This window comes from Zonotrichia albicollis, chromosome 1, assembly GCF_047830755.1.
Source record: "Zonotrichia albicollis isolate bZonAlb1 chromosome 1, bZonAlb1.hap1, whole genome shotgun sequence".
Taxonomy (NCBI): domain Eukaryota; kingdom Metazoa; phylum Chordata; class Aves; order Passeriformes; family Passerellidae; genus Zonotrichia; species Zonotrichia albicollis.
The window spans coordinates 140,398,322-140,421,740 of NC_133819.1; the positions used below are offsets into that span (position 1 = coordinate 140,398,322).

The 23,419-nt window shown below is 32.6% G+C and overlaps 1 protein-coding gene across 7 annotated transcripts in view; it reads left to right on the forward strand.

Annotated features, from left to right (window-relative positions):
• Positions 1 to 23,419, forward strand: part of CSMD3 (CUB and Sushi multiple domains 3) — a 580,686-nt gene that overhangs the window by 496,288 nt on the left and 60,979 nt on the right. For all 7 annotated transcript variants that reach the window (XM_074556146.1, XM_014263981.3, XM_074556154.1 and 4 more), the window contains 8 exons: positions 1,325 to 1,405; positions 2,555 to 2,668; positions 6,822 to 7,010; positions 7,399 to 7,545; positions 10,028 to 10,216; positions 14,071 to 14,256; positions 15,576 to 15,770; positions 17,476 to 17,649. In XM_074556146.1, coding sequence (XP_074412247.1) covers positions 1,325 to 1,405; positions 2,555 to 2,668; positions 6,822 to 7,010; positions 7,399 to 7,545; positions 10,028 to 10,216; positions 14,071 to 14,256; positions 15,576 to 15,770; positions 17,476 to 17,649 — 1,275 coding nt within the window. The remainder of the gene's footprint in view (positions 1 to 1,324; positions 1,406 to 2,554; positions 2,669 to 6,821; positions 7,011 to 7,398; positions 7,546 to 10,027; positions 10,217 to 14,070; positions 14,257 to 15,575; positions 15,771 to 17,475; positions 17,650 to 23,419) is intronic.

A 23,419-nucleotide genomic window follows, 5' to 3' on the forward strand; every position in this document is an offset into this window, starting at 1 on the left:
TTTAAAATAAATGATTTTAGGATTAAAATTAATGATACTCCTATTACCCTAAAATGAGAGACATTTGAGGCATTTGACATTTGACACATGAAGAACCTCTTTATTGAATCAATTTTTAATTATGTTCATGATTTTTATTATTATTTTTCTTAAGATGCAAACAGCACAGCTGTTTCATGTTTAATTGGTGTGTTTTGTTGGTTTGGCTTTCTGACTCACTGATTTAAGTAGATCTTCATTACCTGAGTGAGGAAAAGGTGTAATAGGAAGATATCAAATAAGGGTGACTCATTAGTAACAAAAGGTCTTACTTATGGTATAAATTTCATGATTTTCAAAAGTTTGACCAATTAGAGTACTAAAGGATGTAATCACACAAAGCAACCAAGAATGTGTATTATTGAAGCTGAAGTGTCGTCTGCTATAAATAGATGGTATTTGTGCTGAAGAGAAATGCTATAAACCAATACTGTATGAAAATGCAATATTAATGAGAACCAAGCATACTTCATCCTGAACATACACTTTAACACAGAAAAGACTCCACTGTAGGTAAAAATATATCAAAGCAATTTCTTATACCAGATTTCTGTCCTAATTGAATTAAAGTCAGTTTGTATTTTGTCTGTCTCCAAACATGGGCTCATTTTCATTGGATCTCTGGGGGAAAAATCAGTCTGCACTACTTCTGCATACACTTCCTACTTATTTTTTATTTATTTGACGTGGTTGTCTTGCCTGGCTGTTGCATAATGTGCTAAATCTGAGAACATTATTTCATGTGAAACTTCAAATGAGAATTTTGAAAGCAGGATTATTCTCTATCTGCAGGTTATGTGTACTCCACAAGTGTTTATTTGTTAGGAAATTTCACATTCAAAATGCTGCTGTCCATTAGTTATGCTGCCTCCATGTAGAATCTTTGGGATTCCAAAACTTGTATTTATTACAAGGTTTCAAAAGTGGAAGAGTTCAAAAGTAAAATTGTATCATGAAAAAAACCCAAAAAAACAACAAGAAAAACAATGATTGAAAAGTTCAAAAATATTTGCTTTTTGACTAGAATTGCTCAAATGAGAAAATTGGCAACCACTTCTAAACTTTTTATGTTATTTATGAAGAGGATTTCACCACTAAAACTAAATTACTGAGAATACAGACACAACTTCCAATGTTTTAATTTCCTTTATTTTGATTCTTTTGAAAGTTTCAATATAAATTGAGTTTTTATGCTTATCCTGCTAATGTGGATATTAAATCTGTTGTTGCATGGCTATGATAACTCTATTTGAGAATGTCAACTGTGCTTTGTTCCTGTTTGTAGCCTATCAGCTCCGTGTCTGCCAGCCTCCAGCAAATGTACCAAATGCTGAAATTCTAGCTGAGGATGATGAATTGGAAATAGGTAATATTAAAATAAAAGCACAACATTTGTTTATGAAATAAACTTGCTTGTTTATGAAATAAACGTGCACAGGCTTCTCAGAATGCAAATCATACTTGTAATATTTTAAATTTTTATTTGAAAATACACTTTTTTAGGAAATCATTCCTCTTTCTTACGCATCCTGAATCCCATCCATGTTTCAGAGATAACATATAAGTAATACAATAACTCTTTGTAATTGACCTAATTTTAAAATACATTTTTCATAGTATTTAATGTAAAAAATTATATTTCACTGAAACAAACAACCCATAAAAAACCATGTAGACAATTGTATATTCAATGCCAGAATTAAGGTTCTGTGATTTAAAAATCAAATTTGTAAAAGTTATGAGGATCAGAGAAGGGGATGATATTCTGACTTTCTGAGACATGTCAATAATATTACTTAGCCACTTAAAGTTCAAAGAAATATGATTTATGATCTGATTTCAGATTTCTGGTGAGATAGTTTTGCTCACGTTACAGCAAAGAAAATATTTTTTTTTTAGTATATGCACCAATACATGATTAGTTATATAGGTCACAAAGGGAAATTACCTTTTTTATTCCTTTTCTCTCTGTAATATGGGCCAAAGAGAACTTCTGGAATATGCAGGTTTTTACTTTTTATTGGTGCATAAAACTACATGTTACTACTTAATTAAAAATGAAAATTTCTTATTCTCAGAGTGTAAGACCTAGATAACATCAACAAAACCATTTGCTATTTAAGTTTTTCCCTCAGGATTGTATGAATTACTGACTTGATCTTAGACCTTTATTTAGGTCCGTAATGTTTATCCTATAAATTATATTGCTTGAAGCTCTATGGACATTTGGTTCACAGAGCATCAGTCAAAGCCAGACAACTTAGCAAACTATCTAATACATAATGCGGTGGAAAGGAATGATAGTTGCAGCACAATGTGCAACACAAAGCTCATTTACCACATTTCTTAGACTAATCAAAGTTGTTCATGCCAGAGGTCATTTAGCCCATTGTATAATATGGTGGTAAGAAACTTCATTAATCAATAATGTTTTCAAAGCTAAAAAGTCCCAGTTAATTGCTGTTTAATGCTTATTTTGTTTGTGTGTTTTGCCCTGTGTTGTTTTTCTGAGCAGGAGACATCATAAGGTACCAGTGTCAGCCAGGCTTTACGCTGGTTGGTAACGAGATTCTGACATGCCGATTAGGGGAAAGGCTTCAGATGGATGGAGCACCACCCACTTGTCAAGGTTTTTTTGCTTTTTATTTTCCTGCTGCTATACCAGTTCAGTGGTGATTCCATAAATAACTTCTGCATGTCTTTATGGAATACAGCATACTGAAACTATTTCAGACTTTTGATGATTTATCCCAATATATCTCTCTTTGGTTTGTTTCATGTATGTCAGATATTAATGCAAAATAATTAGTAATCTTTTAATGAACTTCACAAGTTGAAAGGGCGGCTTCTCTACTTTGTGAAAATAATTTTACAATTCCTTTTTATTTTTTTTTAGGAAGTCTGGTAAATAACGAGACTCATTTCTCTACAACATAATAATGTGAAAATTTATATGGGAATTCTAAAAGATGCTAAATTAGCATAGCATGGATTTGGGTGAACAAGCTCACAAAATTATTTTTTCATGCAATTTTAACTACTTGCATTTTTTATTCAATGTATTCCAAAAAACAGGTTTTCTGCATTTGTGTGTGTGTTTGTTGACTTTTTCTCTTACTGAGAACTGTGAACACAGAGATAATGCCATCTCATTGTTAAGGTCAAAATTATTACAGTTCTACCAGGCACTAACATCACACTTTAAACTAGTATTTATTAAGGCAAAATTTGATATATTATGGTAGAATATACATTTTCCATAATTAAAAAAAAAAAAAAAAAGAAATCTTTCTTTCATCCCAAACTGATTAGGGAACAAATGAAGACCGGCCTTGCACATGCTTCATTAAAAAAATGGAATCTCTTTGCAATTCCAGCAATGGGCATGAGTTTATGTTTTGCTACTAATTCTTCCATTGATATCTGGAAAGATAAATAAGGACCTAGAGTTATAATCATGCATGATAAAGCTTTTTCAAGAAAAAAATACCAAAACAAAACACCACAGCCTCATAAAAGTATAAATTATATAAACAAAAGCTATTTTGAATTCTGCTAGTTTCTGTGTTATACTTTTTTGATCCATCTGTTCCTGAGCTTAATATTCTAACATCTACATCAGGATTAAAATACTTTTCCAAATCACTCAGAAAAAGTGTGTTTGATTTATATTTGTATTATATGAAAATTACTGCCATCTGTTTTTTTCTATCAATCTGATGTTTTGTTGTGTCCTTCTACAGTAATTTTAATTCATTAACATATCCATAAAACACTCATGATGAAAGATTCATTAGGCAAAAATTAATTAATTATGAATAAATCTAGTAAATTTTAAGTAAAACTTTGTTATTTTACTGTTTCTAAGCATTTTCTAAAATTATGAAATAGTGCACAATATATATGTTAAGAAATTAAACATCAGTATATTAATTTTTAGGACTTTCTTATTACTATATCATTCGCCTAAGCTTTCAGCTGAGAATTAAAAAAAAAACTTGTATAAATATTCTCTTTTTGTTCATTCTTAGAAAGCTGGAAGTTACTCTTATAACTGAATAAGCTGTTTTCCTCTGATTTTATGAACAAAACTATGCAGAAGTCAGTCATTCACAGCACTGAGTGTAGTTCTTAAAAATGCAAAGTGAAATTTAAATGTGAGCTTCATAAGAACTTTTACACTGATAATTTCTGAAAATCTAGACATTTAGTTAGATACAAATGTGTCTAGAAATAGCTTCCAACACTCCAATTTAAATTTAAATCCTAACTTGGCAGACGTATAGCATTTAATAGGTGAAAAACCATAGTAACGTCCAGGCATTGCTTTAAATGTTAAAATGATGCAATATTAGATAGGGCAAATAGGGACATATGTGTTGATCCTGAAGCATTCTCTCAGTGTGTGTTCCTGAAGGCATTTTTGTATTCAATGCAAGACCCAAGACAAAAACTCAGGAATGATGACTTCATTTACTGTAGTTAATCTTTTATCTGTCAGATACGAATGCTAAACATTGGTTCCAAAGCTAAACTTTAAATCTATACTCTTATCATTTCTGTTTAAAGCAAAATGAAATTAACATGGTCTTCAGAATTAGATTTGGAAAATTAAAAGGAAAATTGCAAAAGAATTTGTCAAATTGTGCTAAAAATGACCATTCCTACTGGCAACCTAGAAAAGAAAGCAGCATATTTTCTTTTATCTTTGTTTATCTGATGTATAAGTTTGAAAATCACAGATATAAGTTCCATTTCTATAGTAAAAGATGAATAGAGAGCTTTGTGGAACCTAAAGGCAGCAAAAATACATGCCAAAAATTTCTGTGTTTCATGATTTTACTGTATTGCATTGGTCTATGGATAAGCTGCCACACTTCACTGTGCAGAGTATAACACACTACGTAAGAGTCACTTTCAAGGAAAAGTCTCAGTTCTTCTGATTGTTCATATTAGTATTAGTGTACTAATTCTTTTCACTGGGTAGAGCATATGGGGTTTTTTTTAACTTAATACTGTTAATTCCTGATGCTTTAACCTTGTGCATATCTTATATGCTTTAGCCAGTATAGTATAGAGTCAGGCATTTGATTGAACTTTTCTTTAATTTTTGACTTAAATAAATCAATATCTACATTCAAAATTAATCCATAAGTACATCTGAAGAATGCTGCTGAGCAAAAGTAACGTAAGACTAACATTAGTCTTGAATCTTATATATTGCAGTAAAGATGTAATAGACAAATGACAAATTCCTAAAAAAATATTGATGCGAACTATATTTAACATTTATGTGGTAATTTTAATTATTGCATGTTAGTTTACATCACACTTAGTACTATTTAAAAGTATGTCAATTTTTTTTCTACACTTTTTCTCTTGTGTGTTTCAGTTGGATGAGCATTTCTCAAAATTATTGCAGATTTCCTTTAGGTGTGAAAATAGTCACTAAATTCCACAAGTTTAGCCAATTTTTATCAACTTATTTAGTTAAAATATGGTATTGTGCAAACAAAGCATGTAATTTTGCCCTCAATTTTCTTTTAAATTAGCTTCTACTTTCAGGATAAAATGAAAATTTCAGAGTAAGAAGATCCCAAGTGTATTTTGCATCATAATAAGGGGACCCTGAGAAAATTCTTTATTGACATCTCTTAACTATATCTCAGATAACATTTTCTCTGATTCATGAAGCTTACCTACCCGATTCCCAAAGGGAAACTCTTTAACAGAAACAAGTCTTTAAATTCCCTATAAAATTATGAGGGATGTTTAGCCGAAAATCCTGAAATTAAGGACAGTTTGTAAGGCAAAACCAGCTGCAACTAAATGAGTGTAGCCAGATTACTGTTATGCTCTCCCTGCCACACATTTTTATATAAATATATGTCTATATGTATGTATAAAGTTGAGAGGATTGCTTTGTTCATTTTCTTGAGATATGTGACACAAATGGCACAAATTCCATTCCAGCCAGATTCCAGCCATGAGAGTTTTGTTAAATGGGTTGGAGGTGCTGTATTCAATCTCTTCTTGAGTAATTGAAACAAAGAGGTCATGAGAAACAACTCTTGTTGAAGTTTAGCAACTAGATGATAATTTGCAACCAAGATACAAATATTTTTAAAATATATGGGCAGATACAGTTTTTCAAGTTCAGTTTGGATGCATTTGAAGAGGGTTGAACTAGATGGTCATCAAAGGGTACTTCTAACCCAAATATTCTATGATTCTTGAAAAATTTTTTTAAGAAGATAGTCCTTTTCTCTCCGTTTCTCTGCTTTCCTGTGTTCTTTATCTCTATAATTCAAGAACTTTTTCAACAGAAAACCTGATTTTCATAATTAATGAGACAATTTTATTTCCAATGGTCTTGAGAAAACTAAGATCCTATTATTTTTCTTGTGTAACTCAGGACTAACTCATTTTCATGTAGGAGTTAGTTGTCAGTATAAAAAGATTTCAAAGCTGTTTATCAGTGTTAGGTTCTGAATATAATGAAGGCATTTGTTCATATAGCATGAGGCAAATATATTTTTTGAAAAAACTTCCAATAACATGGCAATATCAACTATTTCTATTTAATGAGATATCACTAGGTCTTGTAGACCTAGTGATAAATTCAAAATTAAATAATATCTTCATATTTTAAATCACCATGTTTCTCAATTGAAGGAAATAGAATGAGTAATGCAGTTCTTTAAAACTCGGGAAAATCTCATCAATCATATGAAATAGAAATAATGGGCTTTAGACTTTTTGCCAATTTTTCTGTTCCACAGTGCTCTGTCCAGCCAATGAAATGCGTCTGGATTCAACAGGCGTAATACTGAGCCCTGGATATCCTGACAGCTACCCAAACCTCCAGATGTGTGCATGGACCATTACTGTGGAAAAGGGTTACAATATCAGCATGTTCTTTGAATTCTTCCAGACAGAAAAGGAATTTGATATACTTGAGGTTTTTGATGGTAACTATAGAATACCTAACTTTGGATGATACTTTGTCTATATCATTCAGTTTTTTAATATTGCTTCTAATTACTATCATTTATGCATATCATAATTTTTCAGTATAAAAAATCTTAGGCAATTATTTTCATTTGTTATGATAAAAAGAACTGTTGGATTACTTTATTTTAAAATTGTACAGCTTGCTATACTTGGAAATAATTTTTGTTTTGAGCAAATATAACTTCCAGTTATAACGTATTTCAATTTTTTACTTCAAAATAATTTGCCATTTGCTTGAAGGAAGTTTTGCATGTATGTTAATTGTGCGCATATGTTTTATTGTATGTTATTTTAAACTTTGTAACTCCTTTTGTCCTTCTTCTTTTTTCCTTCCTTTGTACCAAGGACCAAATAGTCATAGCCCATTGCTCATATCTCTCAGTGGGGACTATTCATCTTCTCTAAATATAACCAGCAATAGCCATGAAGTATTTCTCCGGTGGTCAGCAGATCATGGCACCAATAAAAAAGGTTTCAGGATAAGATATATAGGTATGCAAATGTGACTTTTTATAATGTGCATAAAATTTCAATGTGGAACTTTTGTTTATGTGAAAAGGGTAATATAAGCTATGTTTGGTATCCTTAATTAACCAAACTGAAAGGAAATCCAATCTGTTCTATATATATGAATCTAATGTCCCTCATCTTGTGAGGAAAAAAAAGCCCCACACATGTGCTCTGTAGAGAATTAATAAAAGACGGGGCTTCAAAATGGCATAAGGCAGTACTAAAGATAAAAGACGCAGCTTCCTCTTCTCCCTCTCATTTATTTGCATTTGTGTACCTCTTCATACTAGGGTGATTTTCTAACAAGATCTTTATGCAAGTTGTCATTAAGAATTTTGGTGGGATAGGGGAAAGCATTGCAACAAGGCAGGAGTGAACAGCTATAAAGTGGAAAAATGTAATACCCTGAAGGGTTGAACTTTTTAATTTAAGGTTCAACAGAAGCAGCAATCAACATTAAAAGAGATAAATTAGTATGTAAAAAAGCCAGTATTTTATGAGTTATTAATTCAAATTAACATATTTATCAATAGTGTATGGAAATGGTACCTGACAAAGTTAGATTTTAGTAAAATTGCTTTTACAGAATTATTGTATAATATTTATTTTACTGGAAAATCTTTTAATTAATCAAGCTAAAGTAGATTTGTTGCAATTTACAGTAATTGCACAAAATAGATATTTGAATTTTTTTTATGATGACCAAAGATATGAAATACACACAAGGAAGAGTACTGGAGATAGTATCTGTAGATACTAGTGAAGTTATTGGCATAAAAGCGGTTTCATTTCATAAGGTGGATAAACAAATAAAGAATAAGTATAAAATTCTTTCTGCTAATTTGTTTTTTGGTTTTCCTCAATTTTTGGCCACTTCACCATTGGAGAAAAATAATTATAATCATGTATACTGCAAATACATCAGTTCCATCTTTCCCTTTAGGAGAGGATAGTTTTCTCAGATTTAAAATATTTGTTATTCATTAGGTAAAATTCACTGTTCACTAGGCATAAAATAATATATGCTATTGATTTTCATTTCCAGTAGTCCATTTTGGACATGTTAAAAGAGAAAGAAGAGAAAATTCTTCGAAGTCTTTCCTTTCAGGCAGTGAGAGAACGGTTGAGAGGCAGACAGGAAGTATTTTCTAGTGATCTGTTTCACACAGAAAATACTGGTATGTCTCTGTATCTTTGGTTCTTTCAAAAAGTGCAAGTCAAGAGACATTTACTGTAAGGAAGAAAATACTTTCATAGTATTTGGTCTGAAAGATATAGCAGTAGTTCTGATTCTGCTCTTTTCGTTAGTGTGTTTAATAAATATCTTTTGTACACAAACAGCCATATGACTCCATTCTGGCCAGAGGAAGCTTTCACATGAGAAAAACCTTGACCTGAAGGAAGTCGTGAGGCGTGGAAAAGATTAAAGCAGCAGTTCTCTATTTGCCTGAGAAAATAAATATCAAGTCATCAACATTTCTTCAAAGCATAAACAAAGTGCTTAGAAACAAATTTCCAGCACAGTTTTCTTTCCAACAAAAAGGGAAAACAGCCTTTATGGCTTGCAGCTATTAATCAAATTAATCAAAGACCAAGTTAAACTTTTGCACACACAAAATTCATCTTAAAGTGGTTACCAGGTTATAAGAGACTTCTGGTCCACTCCTATGACAAGATAGCCAAACCTAAATTACTTGATACTCAATAAACAAATGAGATAAAGGAAACATAGTAAGTAACCAGTGTTTAATGTCAGAGTTGTAAAGTACATAAATAATTTCAGATTATAAGAACTGTGACTCTTAGAGATATCTTTTTCTCTCATATTGAGTTATGATTTTTTTCATAGTCTCTAGATAAGACTCCTGTAAAACTTAATGTGTTCTAAATAAATCAACAGCTAAAAGCAGTATTTTTGCCATGGATTTATCACAATAGTCATAAATGTCATTAAAATCTATTTTTAATGTTTTACTTCAGTTCAGTGTATTACAGAACTTGAATGAAAACACTTATTTAGGACCAGAAAAAAGGACTATTTAAAAAGAGTTGTGTTCTGGATATACTTGTTATTTCCCTCTTTCTCAAAAACTTGTATACTACTGAAATGTATACAATTGCAATAAATTTCATCATAAACTAAAGTTCAGTAGTTTATTTGATTTAAAAAGAAGATGGTAAAAAACCCGAAGCTATAGCCAATTATAAAAGTGAGCTATCACTTCATTTTTTTTTGGAGTCTACTGAAACCTGAATCTTGTAAATAGCTTATAAAGCTCTATTTTTGTTACCTTTATATTTTGTGAAATTGGTCAATGCATGCATTATCATACATAACATACAACTTTTAGCAATGGTTTCTCAGTGTCCGATCAGATGTCCTCTGAGTTCAACCAGAATTTCTCAAGAATTGCTACACGAATTCTGAACACACATTTTGTTCCTTTAATATTTATGTTTCCAGCTCTGTACTGCAGCACGCCAGAGTCGCCCCCGCACGGTTTCATTGTCAGTCAGACGGGCGGACAGCTCAACAGCATGGTCCGCTGGGCGTGCGACCGCGGCTTTCGGCTCATCGGGAAAAGCACTGCCGTGTGCAGGAAGTCTCCATATGGGTATTACTCCTGGGATGTTCCCGTCCCAGCTTGCCAAGGTAAATTCTTTGGTTAAAAAAAAAAGATACACTCTAAGGAACTTTTTTTTTTCTTTTCTGACTTAAAATGAATAGAAGGGAAATGTTTCGGGGTCATACTTCTGTGCCAAAATTTTTGAAACTCATAAAAAAAAATGCACTTTTAAGAAACCGTATTTCAAGTGGAGCTAATAGGACTGACACGCAAAAAACACTGTTTCAATATTCAGTGAAGAATATTTAAGAGCTTCCTTTTGATCCAATAAAAATTTCTGAAATTTCGCATAAGTCTTCAAAATGCTGGTCTTCTTTGAGAGCTAATATGACTAAGGTTTTCCAATGACTCTGTATATTTTTAATACATATCTTTGGAACTGGACCTATGTTCCAAAGTTTGTGAAAAAGGAATAGATTTTAATGTTTCAGTTTGATTAACAGTGTTCCCTAAGCTGACCTATAGCGACCAAACATTTCTGTGATAGTTCTTTTTTTAGGGAATTTTGGATATTTCCTATTTGTCATTTTTTCCTGTCAAAGTATCTGAAGTGGAAATAAATTTTCCTGATTTTTTTTTACATTTTCCCCTAACTAAAAGGTAATTTTCATAAAATCATGCAATGTTTTACTTGGAAGGGACCTTAGAGTTTTAGTTCCAGTCCCTCTGGGATGGGCAGGAACACTGTTCACTCGACTAGGTTGCTTAAAGCCAGTCCGACCTGGCCTTGAGCGCTTCCAGGGATACAGCATCCACAAATTCTCTGGACAACTTTTCTGTGCAAGTTTCCACAAATGTGAAATTCAGCTCATAACTGCCGTAAACTAAAATGTCATTGGGTAACTTTTGGGAGATCTGTTATTTACATAAAGGTCTGTTATCCTGCCTTGGTGGTTTGCATCTTGTTTCTTAAAAGTTTACAGTTAAGGGACCGATATATTTTTCGTGTGCCACAAGATTGACTGTTAACATGGATAATATGACTCAAAATTTATCAAGTTGCTAATGGAGATTTTTGAATACTGGAGTAATTAATCTCAATGGTAGATATAGGACACCTCAGGTTGCAGCTAGAATGTATCTGATATATATTTTACTGACTGGTAAAAGACACAGGATTTGAATTATGTCCATTACGTGAATAAGCAATATTGTAGAATTTGTTGGTGCTTAGGATTGTAATCAATGCTGTTTACATGTTACAATTATTTTGCAGGTGGATATTAATTTTATGCACTGCTGAATGCTAGCCCTGATGTGACACAATGAACATTGTTTGGACAACTCTTGCAATCGTCTTAAAGCTTTTATTGTCATTAGTGTGCTTCTGAAGGGAGAGGTTAAGCTAGGCCAGTTATGCAGTAAACAGTGTTACTTGGTTATACAAGCGTATAGCTATCATCTTGAAATGGATAGATTAATCTAATCTGCAATCCAAGCTATTGAGGAATTTAAGAAATAATAAACATGGTCATGTTTTCATTTTAGTGCCATAGAAGTTGTTTCTCTCTTTGGTGATGGCAAGCGAAATAGTAGTTTTATCAGATGTTCAGTAAAAGATGGAAGGGGAACATTCTCATTTAATTAACTTGTCACTCTTTATCTCTCTGGGGTCATGTCCTCATACCCTCTAGAGCTTTGAATTCAATAATAGTTTCTTGGGGTCTTCAATTTCTTAATCACAGTTTTCTTTTTTTTTTCTAAGTGTGAGTTTGTCTCTCCTTGCCAATAGATGCTGTGACAGTATTAGGTATAAGTTCTTATGGTTGCCAAGAGGGTAATAGCAAATTAGAAATATTATTCTGTGATCTTTTAGCAGAATGTGTCTGTACTGTGGTTTTTGATTTTTCTTTTTGTTAAATTTCCATGTAAGATGCAAGTGGTTTTTTTTATGGCAATGCAAGAATATTTTAACATTGATTCTTATGCCTCTGTTCTGCAAGTTGTTATAGGATTGGTGCTTTACCTGTGTCTTAGCTGTGATTATTAGCTCTGGTACTGTGCCACACAGTTGTTATATTGCTTATGAAGCAAATCAGTTTTATGTCAGATCAGCTCCCAGAAGAGGCAAAAATAGATTACACTCTTTTTTTTTTCCCAAGTATTTATACATAGTCTGAGAGGATTAACCTTCCTGTGTGGGCATGATAGGTGCTTTCTTAAGGCTCAAGATTTGACTTCAAAGTAAGGTACTTCAGACTTAAATGTCTAAGCCCTTTTTTTTCACCTTTTTTTTTTTTTTTTTTTTTTTATCTGACCTACATTAGATATATGGTTTCAAAATCTGGAAAGGGGTTAGTTTTTATTTTTGGTCCCAAAACAGACAGAGAATTATTTAGAACCAGATCTTCTCTTGGTACATTATTTTTGTTAAAGAAAAGAAATAAAATAGTAGCTTATACTTTTATTTGCAGTTTTCAACTTTCTCCTCTAAGAGATAGAGGAGCCAGCAAGGAGAGGTGCTATGCTGGATCTTTTTCTCAGCAACAAGCAGGGGCTGATGAGGAATATAAAGCTGAAGGGTGCAATGGCTGTGAAACTCTAGGGTACAAAATCTATGGAGCAGAGGACAGGGTGAATGCTAGCTAGCATTGACTTCAGAAGAGCAGAATTTGACCACTTCAGGGATTTGCTTGGTAGAGTACAATGGAATAAAGCCTTAGATTTAAGGCTTTATAGACAAAGATAACTGGTTAATAGTCAAAGGATCACTTCTTCCAAGCTCAGAATAGTTCGCATCCTTAGAAATGTTGTCAAAGAGAAAGTCAGGTAGAAAATTCAGGACACCTGCCTGGATGAGCAAGGAGCTCCTGGACAAAACAAAATACAAAAGCGAAGCCTAGAGAGGGTGGAAATGAGGACGGGCATCCTGGGAGGAATACAGACAAGTTGTCCAAGCAGCTGTGGATCAGGTTAGAGCCTTGATAAAGTAAATCTGTCCATGGTTGTCAAGGGCAACCAAAACAGCTTCTAAAGATATATTGGTGATAAAATGAAGACCAGGCAAATTGCAAGCCCTGTCCAGAAGGATACAGGACATTCAATTACCTGGGACAAGGAGACAACTGAGCTCCTCTGCAGTGGTTTTGAAAAGCTTCACTGACAAGTGCTTCAGTCTCGCTTCATAAGTCACAGACTACAAAGATGAGGGTTAAAAGAAGCCTACAGAAAACCTGGAGAGGGGTTTTTTTCAAGGGTATGCAGTGACAGAATAGGGAGAATGGCTTTAAAATAAAAGGGGATCAATTCAAATCACACATTCAGGAGGGAATTCCTTACTGGCTGCCCAGAAGAGCTGTAGATGTCCCATGCTGGGAAGTGTTCAAGTCCAGGCTGGACTGGACTTGAAGCCATCTGATGTAGTAAATGGTGTTCCTGCCCATTGCAGAGGGATTGGAGCTAGATCTCAGAGTTTCACCCTAGGCCTAGAAAAATAGAATGTTGAAAGGTAATTTTAGTGATTTGCCAGAGGTCACAAAGTACAGCCGATGAAAGAAATCTGAACATAAATCATATGACACAGAAACACCACAGAAAGTGTCTTTCTCAGACTGGTGCCTTACTGATTCAACCATGCTGGTCATATTTTTTTCCAGATATTTTCTATCCCCTTTTCTATATTATCACCTGCTTTTTGAATTCTTAGCTGCAGACTTATGAACCATTATTCTTATTTTTTACTTTCTCCATCAAAAGCTTCATTGTATTCAATTCCCTAAAATTTTAAGAAAATTTATTTCCATGCTTAAAACTCACATTAATGAGGTAAAAATTAATTTTCATTAATTTAAGACTAGTGATTTTACAATGCATAAGCTCTCTGAGGTCAGTGGAAACTTATATTGAAGACATAAAAAACTTTGTCTTTGTCTCTACTCAGCAATATCTTGTGGAATTCCTAAAGCTCCACTAAATGGTGGGATATTAACTACGGATTACTTGGTTGGCACCCGTGTTACTTATTTTTGCAATGATGGATACAGGCTATCAGCCAAAGAGCTTACCACTGCAGTCTGCCAGCCCGATGGCACCTGGAGCAATCATAATAAAACACCTCGCTGTGTAGGTGAGTAACATGTAAGAAGTCTCTGGTGAGTAAAAAACCTGTCTGTACATTTTTTTATATATCCATGACACAAATCTTCACATGACTTAAATGCTTATCTTCAGGTTACTTTAATCTGTGAATTATGTGCTGGTATTCAATTATTATGAAATGCATATATGAAGTATATGTAACTAAGACATGCTGAAATTTCACAGCATAAGCAGAATGAACATGCTAGAGCTTATAGATTACAATCAAGCTAATAATTAATTTACAGTTAAATCAAAGTTAATGGTTACAGAGGTTTTCTACCAAAGTCATCTCTTCAGTGTTAGGTGCATAATACATGTACTGTTAGCAAACCCTTTTTACTATCCAGAATTGCAAAACCTGTGATAATTGTTTGAGACTGATGCTTATTATTTATATTCATCCCATCATTATAGACCTACACCATCTAAACTTGGGGGAACATCACTGCAGGGAAAATGCATTTAACTTCCAAAATCAAGTGGATATCAGCAATTACAAATGGGAAATGGGATATGAAAACCCAGGTGGTTGCAAGAGTGATACAGGGATGTCAGTGTCTCATGCACATTAGGATTTGGATTATCTCACCAAATGAATTTTGGAAATGAAAGCAAATTAAGACTGGAGTATTTTTCAAGGATTTCCCCTTTCTCCTTTTTTTTTATCTTCTTCTTGAAAATTTCATTCTGTCATGAATTTTTCTCTTTCTAAAGAACCACTGAAAATAGAGAAAAACAAAGTGGGAAAAATCGTTATGCTTCTTACACTATTTTTTATTCTATTAGTGTTATAGAATGCTATTGTTCCATTTCTGGAGGAAGAACACTTAGAATTAAGAAATTAGACAAAAATATATATCTGTCAAAAAAAAAAAACCTGTATATGGTTATTATTTTTTCTGTCACCAATGTACAGCCTCTCAAAGAAGTCTTTCATATCTCATAGAGTTTACCAGGGTAGAAAAATAATTTCTCCATTTAAATGTACTTAAAATTTTAGTCAAGATTCTGGTGCCTGACGTAAAATGTCACGGAGGGTCCACCTCTAGTGAATTCAGCCATGCTATAGCTCCTGTCTACACCAACTGCATCACTCTGCATACACAATCCCTTCTCTTTCTGGATAATTATTAATTAAATGAGACAACTCATGCCCTCTAACCACAGCCAATTTCAAGTACAGCTTTAGTTTTCAAAGATTATGTCATTGTGTTTAAAATGCGGTTTTTATTAATAATGGTGCAGATTTTCTCAATCTGCCTGTGCTAAGCCACCAATAACTGTGTCTTTTTGTTATTTTGGAAGTTGTTACATGTCCAAGCATCAATTCTTTTACCCTGGAACATGGAAGATGGAGAATAGTGAATGGTTCGCACTATGAGTATAAAACAAAAGTAGTTTTCAGCTGTGATCCTGGGTATTATGGTTTGGGACCAGCATCTATCGAGTGTCTTGCTAATGGGACCTGGAGTTGGAGAAATGAGCGGCCTTACTGCCAAAGTGAGTACATCTTTTGTCTGCATCTGCTGTACAGATTTCAGGAAAAAATGTTTTATTGGGTGAACTAGAAATGAACTCATTTAGTATTCAAATTGTAAATTAGAAAAAGTGTTTCTTGGCTGGAATTCCTGGGTATCCTAAAGGTTGACAAGAACATATCTGTAGGCACACTTCTGGAGTTTAAAGATTTCTTAATTTGTAATGGTACAAAGAAAATATTTTCCTATATGTTTATTTTAGATGAGGAATGCTGTAAAGTCTTAAAAAGCGCAAAACCTTTGTATCCTGTCTGCACACTTGATAAATAAAATAATCTCTCCTTTCTGGTAGTTACCATGTAGTGTGCATTTGCACACATCCACATCATCCCTACCATTAGCTGGTATGCTGGTAACCTGCAATAGATAATTTAAAAAAAATAAGTAATTAATATTCAGATATTTAAACCAAATAAAGATGTAGCTATCATTGTGTTCCCTTCCCCTACTGCTGTGAAAAGCACATTTCTTTATAAATTTACATTTAGACATCTCTTTTTAAAAACTGTGGGGTTTTGGTTACACTTTGAAGCTGCAAAACTCTTTCTCTTTATGGAACATGGTGTGACATAGCCTCTGACAGAGTGAGATACAACTGTGCTTTTGGTTCCTGCATAAAAATGTGTGTATCTGCATGTTTATGTATAAATACAAAAATATCTAAAAAAGCCTGTAAATAAGCCAGATAACTGTGTCTCAAAATACATTTGGAATTTATTGACAATATATATGAAAACAAAGAACTTTAATAATGCATTTTCAAACACAGGTTAATTATACTGGAAATTAACCTAGATTTTGAGTTCTTTATAACTGGAAATTGAATATAGAATTTAGAGAATTTTAAAAATTTAATTACAACATTTCCTCTCTCCTAGTGTTAAAAATACTGTGTATTAGTCTGTATGTATATCTCTGTGTGTACATAGTCTACATACTAAATTTGTATTCGTATCTCTTTTTACTTTGAAAGGCAAAGTAAAATTTGTATTCGTATCTCTTTTTACTTTGGAACATACTTCTAGCTATGTTTTGAGAAGCTTTGTTTGAAATAATATGACTTGACTTTCTTCCAGGCATAAAGTGTGCTACCTAATTTCAGCCTCCTATTTACTACTAATATATTAGTTTTGTTAATTAATAAAAGAAAATTTACAGAGAAAAATAGAATTTTGATTGAAAAGATATTTCAATTGTAAATAAATAGCAATAAATTCCATCAATATCATTCACTCTTTATAAAACTGAAATATGTGAATGCTAGGGAAGGCATTTCATTATGATCTAGAAGACCAAAATGACCCCTTCCCAAAGAAGCATAACTAAATCTGATAGCAATTGTCATGTTCCAGTATGCACAATGTACTTGATAAAGCCAAGGTAATTAAACAGCATTCAAGAGTGTCCTGAGTGCCTTTTTTAACTTTACAGAAATCATTTCAATCGCTATTCCCCCTCTTTTAAGTACAATTTCTGGGGAAGGAATAGTTTTTATTCTCAGGTTTTTAATCTATGATTTCTACAGATTTCTCAAAAATCCTTCAAGGTGTGAAATTTATTTATTTGATTGACTGGTTGATAAGTATTTTTTCTTAATAGGAATTATTGTTTGGGTGTTTGTGAGTCTCAGCTGTACACTTATGTTTTGTTTTTGTTTTGCCATGAAGTTATTTCCTGTGGAGAACTCCCTACACCTCCAAATGGGAATAAGATTGGAACTCAAATCACATATGGATCTACAGCTATATTTACTTGTGACTCAGGATACATGCTAGTTGGCTCTGCAGTGAGGGAATGTCTGTCATCTGGACTCTGGAGAGGAATTGAGACCAGATGTTTAGGTATGGATACTCCTGTCATGACTTGTCCATTTTCTTTCTCTCTAGGAGACAAAAGTAAGAAAAGTGATCTGCTTCTCCTTTTCTATACAGCAGACACGTTGAGGAGAGCTCTGCATGTGTGTGGCTGGGCAGCATTGTTTTTCTCATCAAATTAGAACTATGTTTATGTTTTCAAAAATTACATTATCTTTACAACTTGCAAAATCTGTTTGTATATTTTTGTACATGCCTTTAAAGTAGGACTATACATAAGCATTAAGACAGATTAATTCCTTTTGTATCAACTCTAATACATATCCTCACTAAAATATCTGCATAGTAGATCTGAACTAAGTGGTTGTGTCATAGAATTAAACTGTGTTCTTGAAAAGGTACAAAAAGAAGAAATAAATTGTGGAAACTTTGACAGGATCAGTGCAGCCTTATTTCTGAGAGAAAGCCACTATCCTGGTGCTTTTTACAGAATTTGCGACCCTTTACTTGTACAAGGTTAGGCATCTTCTCTTATTTAATATACTCAGACGTTGTTGCCTGAATTATTCAAGAATAAAATGAACAAATGAAGCAATTTCAGGGCTTCTTTCTGGTTCATTGTCATGTGCACCTTGAGCTGGGTTATTCTATTATGTAGAGACATAGGTTTTAACTCTATATTTAACCAAAATTTTAATTTCAGTTGAAATCAAAAGTATGCTAGCATTCTGAATTAGAATGAAATATGCAAATCATATTGTATCTTGTTTGTAGAGGCATGAATATATAACAGAATATCCATAAACTGATACTCCCAGAAAATTGAACTAGTATATACATTAAATATTGGGGTTTGTTGCAATATATCTTTGTACAGATTTCCATTCACCTTTTTAAATGACTTTTAATCCCAAATAAACAGCATTATTTTCTAATGTTCACATAAGTGAATGACTCATGAATGAGCAGAAGTGTTGCTTATCAGGCTACAAGTCTGCAGATGGAATGTTCCCTGACATGAAGCAGAGAGGGATAGAGGCTTTGTTAATGTTTCACTTGATATCTTGATATCTTCATCTTCTAAATTGTCAGCAATTACAAGATGTTCTAAATTTAAATTTTTGAAACACCATACTATGTGTTAAATCAAAATGTTCTGCTTTTTGTCTTGTTTGCCTATTTGTTTGTTTTTATTTTTACTGATTTTTCTGCAGAAGTTACAGCTGTTGAAGTTAGGAGAAATGTAAAAAATTTTCTTCAGAAAAATAATATATAAAACCAGATCAGTTAGATGCTATTTGTGAATAACACCTCGGAAAAATGCTTGCATTTAAGAATTTTGCCAAAATAACTTCATGTCAAGTGAAAATCAGCACAGAATGAATTGAATTTTTCCTACATTTGCCCGTAGAAATAAAATCATAATATAATTTAATAATAGTAACAGATTACATAATCTTTACTTACAACTTAAAAGAGGACCCCTGCTTCTTGGAACTTATTCATTATTATTCAGTTCCTACATTGTAATGTCCAGTAACAATAAAAATTTAAGAAAACAACTGTATAACTAGAGGACAAAAACAGTAATCTAAGCCAAACCTATTGTATCAGAGTAATAGCACTACAGCAATATTATCATGCATGTCTTTAAAGGTTTATTATGGCAAATTGTTGAAGACAGCATGAAAACAATTTTCTGTATTCAGAAAAATTAGAATATACATCATATACAGCATGGAAAAAATATATACCTTGCTTAAAAAAAAAAAAGAATCAAACAGAAAAGCTAGTGACAGAGAAAATTTATAAAAGGGAGAGAGTCATGGCTGCCATAATTTCTCTTGCAACAATGCTGCCTACTGTGTTACATCACTGTGCAGGAATGAGTGCCCTGCAGACTCAGAATAATTCAGTTCAATTCTTGTTTATTCCATAAGAAATCTGAGACTTAAGAGGGATGAGATCAGTTAACGACAAATCAGAAATAAGAAATATTTTAAAGTAAGTTGTTGTCAGAAAGTATAGGAAATGGAGGAAATTAAAGAACTATTAGAATGTGGGAGAAAGGAGATCAAATATAGCAGGGAGACTTACAAGGGGGGTATTTTAAGAAATTAACATTACTGATAAGTTGCACAATCTACTTCTGATGTTTTTGTGCTCCCAGTTGTAAACATTTTGTACAACTGAGCTCTCCCACTTTTACTTTCTGAAAAATGTAGTTCTTGGACTGAAGTGATTACCAATGTATTTCTGTTTTAAGTTTTTAAGATGCCCTTAGGAATACCCTTAAATGACATACTTGAAATCCTACAAGATAAAATAATACCCTTTTCAAGTATTTTGTTTTAAAATGCACTTATTTTTTTTTCAAAAGTGCTACTGAAATAATCACATTTAATTGTTGTATTACATAGCCTGATTTTAATTTCAGGTATGTGTAATTTTAAAAGTATATGAAAGGCAGAACAAACAAGAATCTAAGTATCTGTGGTAGAACTTTAAAGTAGTTTGTGGTGAACCTAATCAGATATAGATGAGAATTAGAACTGAGGTAAGCTTTAAATCACCAAAAATATTGACCAAAATCCAAGTTATGTTATTCCATGACATAGGGAACAGTAGAGCATGGTTTTGATAACAGCCATAATAGTGTGAGAATATGATGATAAGTTTCCCAGCTCTTTTTTGTCTTTCTTTTCTCATTCTGACTTTTACTAAAAGATGGGTAATTTATGGATAATGAATCTATGGCAAAAGCCAGAACACTTAACACAACTGCCTTCCTTTCTCAATCACACATTTTTTTCTTTAAAAAATACCTAAATGACAAAGTAGTGCTTCATGAGTAATCACCTTATTATAACAGTAGGAAATTGACTTCTTGGTCCTTATTCTCTGTAGCTGATGAGAAGAAACAATGTTCAAATTGAAAAAAACAAATGAAACAAAACAGAATAGAGCTTCTGAAGTACTTCTGTTGTCAAAGTTAAAAAAAATTAAATGTTTCAGGACATTTTATTGTGAAAAAAATCACATTAGTTTTTTAGAATAAAAAACAAGCAAAGATTAAAATCATGACAGTTGTGTCTCCTAGGTTACAGTCTCTCACTATTTATTATGCTTGATCTTTTTCTGTACTGGTAACACGGAAACTGTCTATGTAATAAATCCTGAGAAACATTCCAAAACATGGAATAGATTTTTACTAAATATCCTAGTTATAAAAAGAGACTGACAAATCTGTGATTTTGTTATACATTTTCCTCTTGGAAAACTACTTAAATATTCAACAAGAAATTGATTATTCTTTTGTCCGTTTGTATGAAAACTTTGTATATTTACAGTATTTACTGATGACATATTTACAATTTTATATTTTGCATTATTCCATTTATTCATTGCATTAATTTTGTTTGCTTTAATTTAATGCCAGGAAAAACATTGATCATAAAAATATATATCATCATACTTTATAGGTTTTTTTTAATGTATTTATTTTAATATGTAATCAGATATTTAGTAAACTGGGCATTTCCTAGAGTGGACGTAAATTGGGTCTACTTTAATAACTCTATAGTACTTTCAGATAAACTTTGGAGTTAAATAGAATATAAATGGTGAAAAACATTTCCTAAGATTTCTCTAGCACAAATTTTTCCCCCTTTTTTCAGAGCATTACTTTTACACATCATGATCAGGACTACTTTTTCATTTTTTTTAAACGTATTTTTTGCCTTTTAAAATGTTTTATGTCTTATTTTGGTTAACATTTTAGACACCTTAGTCAAAAACACTTAACAAAGTAAAACTAACAAAGAAAAGTATAGCATGCTTTGAAAAGTCTTTCTGTTAGATACAGTTCTTCTTATTGCCCTTCTAATGGAGCAGTTTTCTTAGATTCTTACAAAGAATTCTGATTTCTTTCTAGGACCTAACTCATTGTAAATGCAATGTACAAAATTCTGTACTTCTCTTTGGGGGTTATTTAACTGAGCTTCCCTCACTTGTGCTAGTTACATGACTGATAGTAATGTTAAATCTTGTTTAGACATCTCATCAATGAAAACTACATGAAAAGGCAGCAAAAAATAGGATTTTCAACCAATACTTAAACTCAGAGGAAAGATATGCACATTTGTCTTTGTTGTTGACTGGTGAGCTAACTCCAAGTTTTCACATTTCTTGAACTCCTGACTCTATCCTCTTCATCTCAGCTGTCCAACACCTAACATTTATTTCTCAATTCCTTCTTCTTTCTCAATACCTCATGGCATCTAAACATCCTGATAAAACAGATATGTTCATTTATTTACCAAAAGTCAGTGCCATTATTTCATACGGGATAGACTCAGCAACTTCTGGAACAATAGTTTTGTTCAGTTCTGCATATTAGTATTAAATCTCAAATAAAGATAAATGATAAAATATTATTACATTTTTAAAGGTCTATAATACTTCATATTTTGCTGCTAATTGTGATATGACCAAATTATGTTAATTCAGTTCATTTGGAGAGCACGTTTATAAAGTACCCCTATGAATTAAATGCAAAAATGAAGAATGAAGTTTATTTGATTAATAAGGCATAAGATAGTGTGGTTCCCAAACATGGCTAATATTAGAGGAGCTTTCAGTAAAGGCAGATGGATAGAAGAAAATAGCTTTTTAGGTTAGTGTGTACATTAAATGTCAACATTTTCACTTCCCACACAATAATATTAAGAATGCCATTCATCTCTTCTCTTAAGAAAAAGGCTACACTTCACATACTGTGTCTTTGTCTGAATTAAAAAAATAATCCATCAGATTGAGCAGATCATGAAACAAATAATTGATTTAGAATTATCTACATTTGCATTACATATGGTTCAGAAAGTTTTCCTTGGACTATATCTGCTCTAGTCCTCTGGGCCAAATGCCATCATTTCTTATATGGTTTTAAGTTGTCAAAAAGATCTGTCATTAATTTTGAGTACTTTTTATCCAAAAGGAGATGAAACACATTTTGTGCACCTAGTTGAGGTTCTCAGTGTGCTTCCTCTGAAAGGAAGCTAATTTGTTCATGGTAAAATCACTCAGGACATTTAAGAGAAGGAAGATCTGAACCAAAATTCTCATGTGAACACAACCTTTGATGTGTTACCTGGGGAATATTTATCCCAGTTTTACTCAACTCTTTTTTCATACAAAAATACTGCTTTAAAATGCTAATCAGTCATTGTTGGCTGCTTCTTACTCGTCAAGGAAAAACCAGTTACCCATCAACTCTAAGAACAATGCTGTCCATGGAGTGAAAAAAATAGCAGACATACGATCTGGGGCAAAGAAACCATGGAGGCTAACAGCAAAGAATGTTCAGTGCATTCATTTATCAGTAGTATTTTATATATTTTCTCAATCAGCTTTCAGCTACTGAAAGGTTTCCATGTCTATGTAACCTCTGAAGTGTAGCCTCTCTGCCAATATTTTCATACTTGAGACTTCTAGAAACTATATAAGCCACTACCTTCTTCATCTTCACTGTTTTTTAAATCTTTTTTTTATACTCTTGGTATTTCAGTTAAGGGGGATTCTGCATCTCTAGTGTTACTGAATTAATATATCTGGAGTTAACCATATGCTTCTCTTTGTTCTTCAGTACCACTGTATAATAATAACTAGACTTTCAGATTAGGTATATGATGTTTCATCTTTAAAGAATTATTCAGCTGTTTCAAGGAATTCAGCAGAGAACTTCCCTCTGTGGGCCATGGATTAAAAAAAGATTTCAAATAACTTTACCATTCATCCT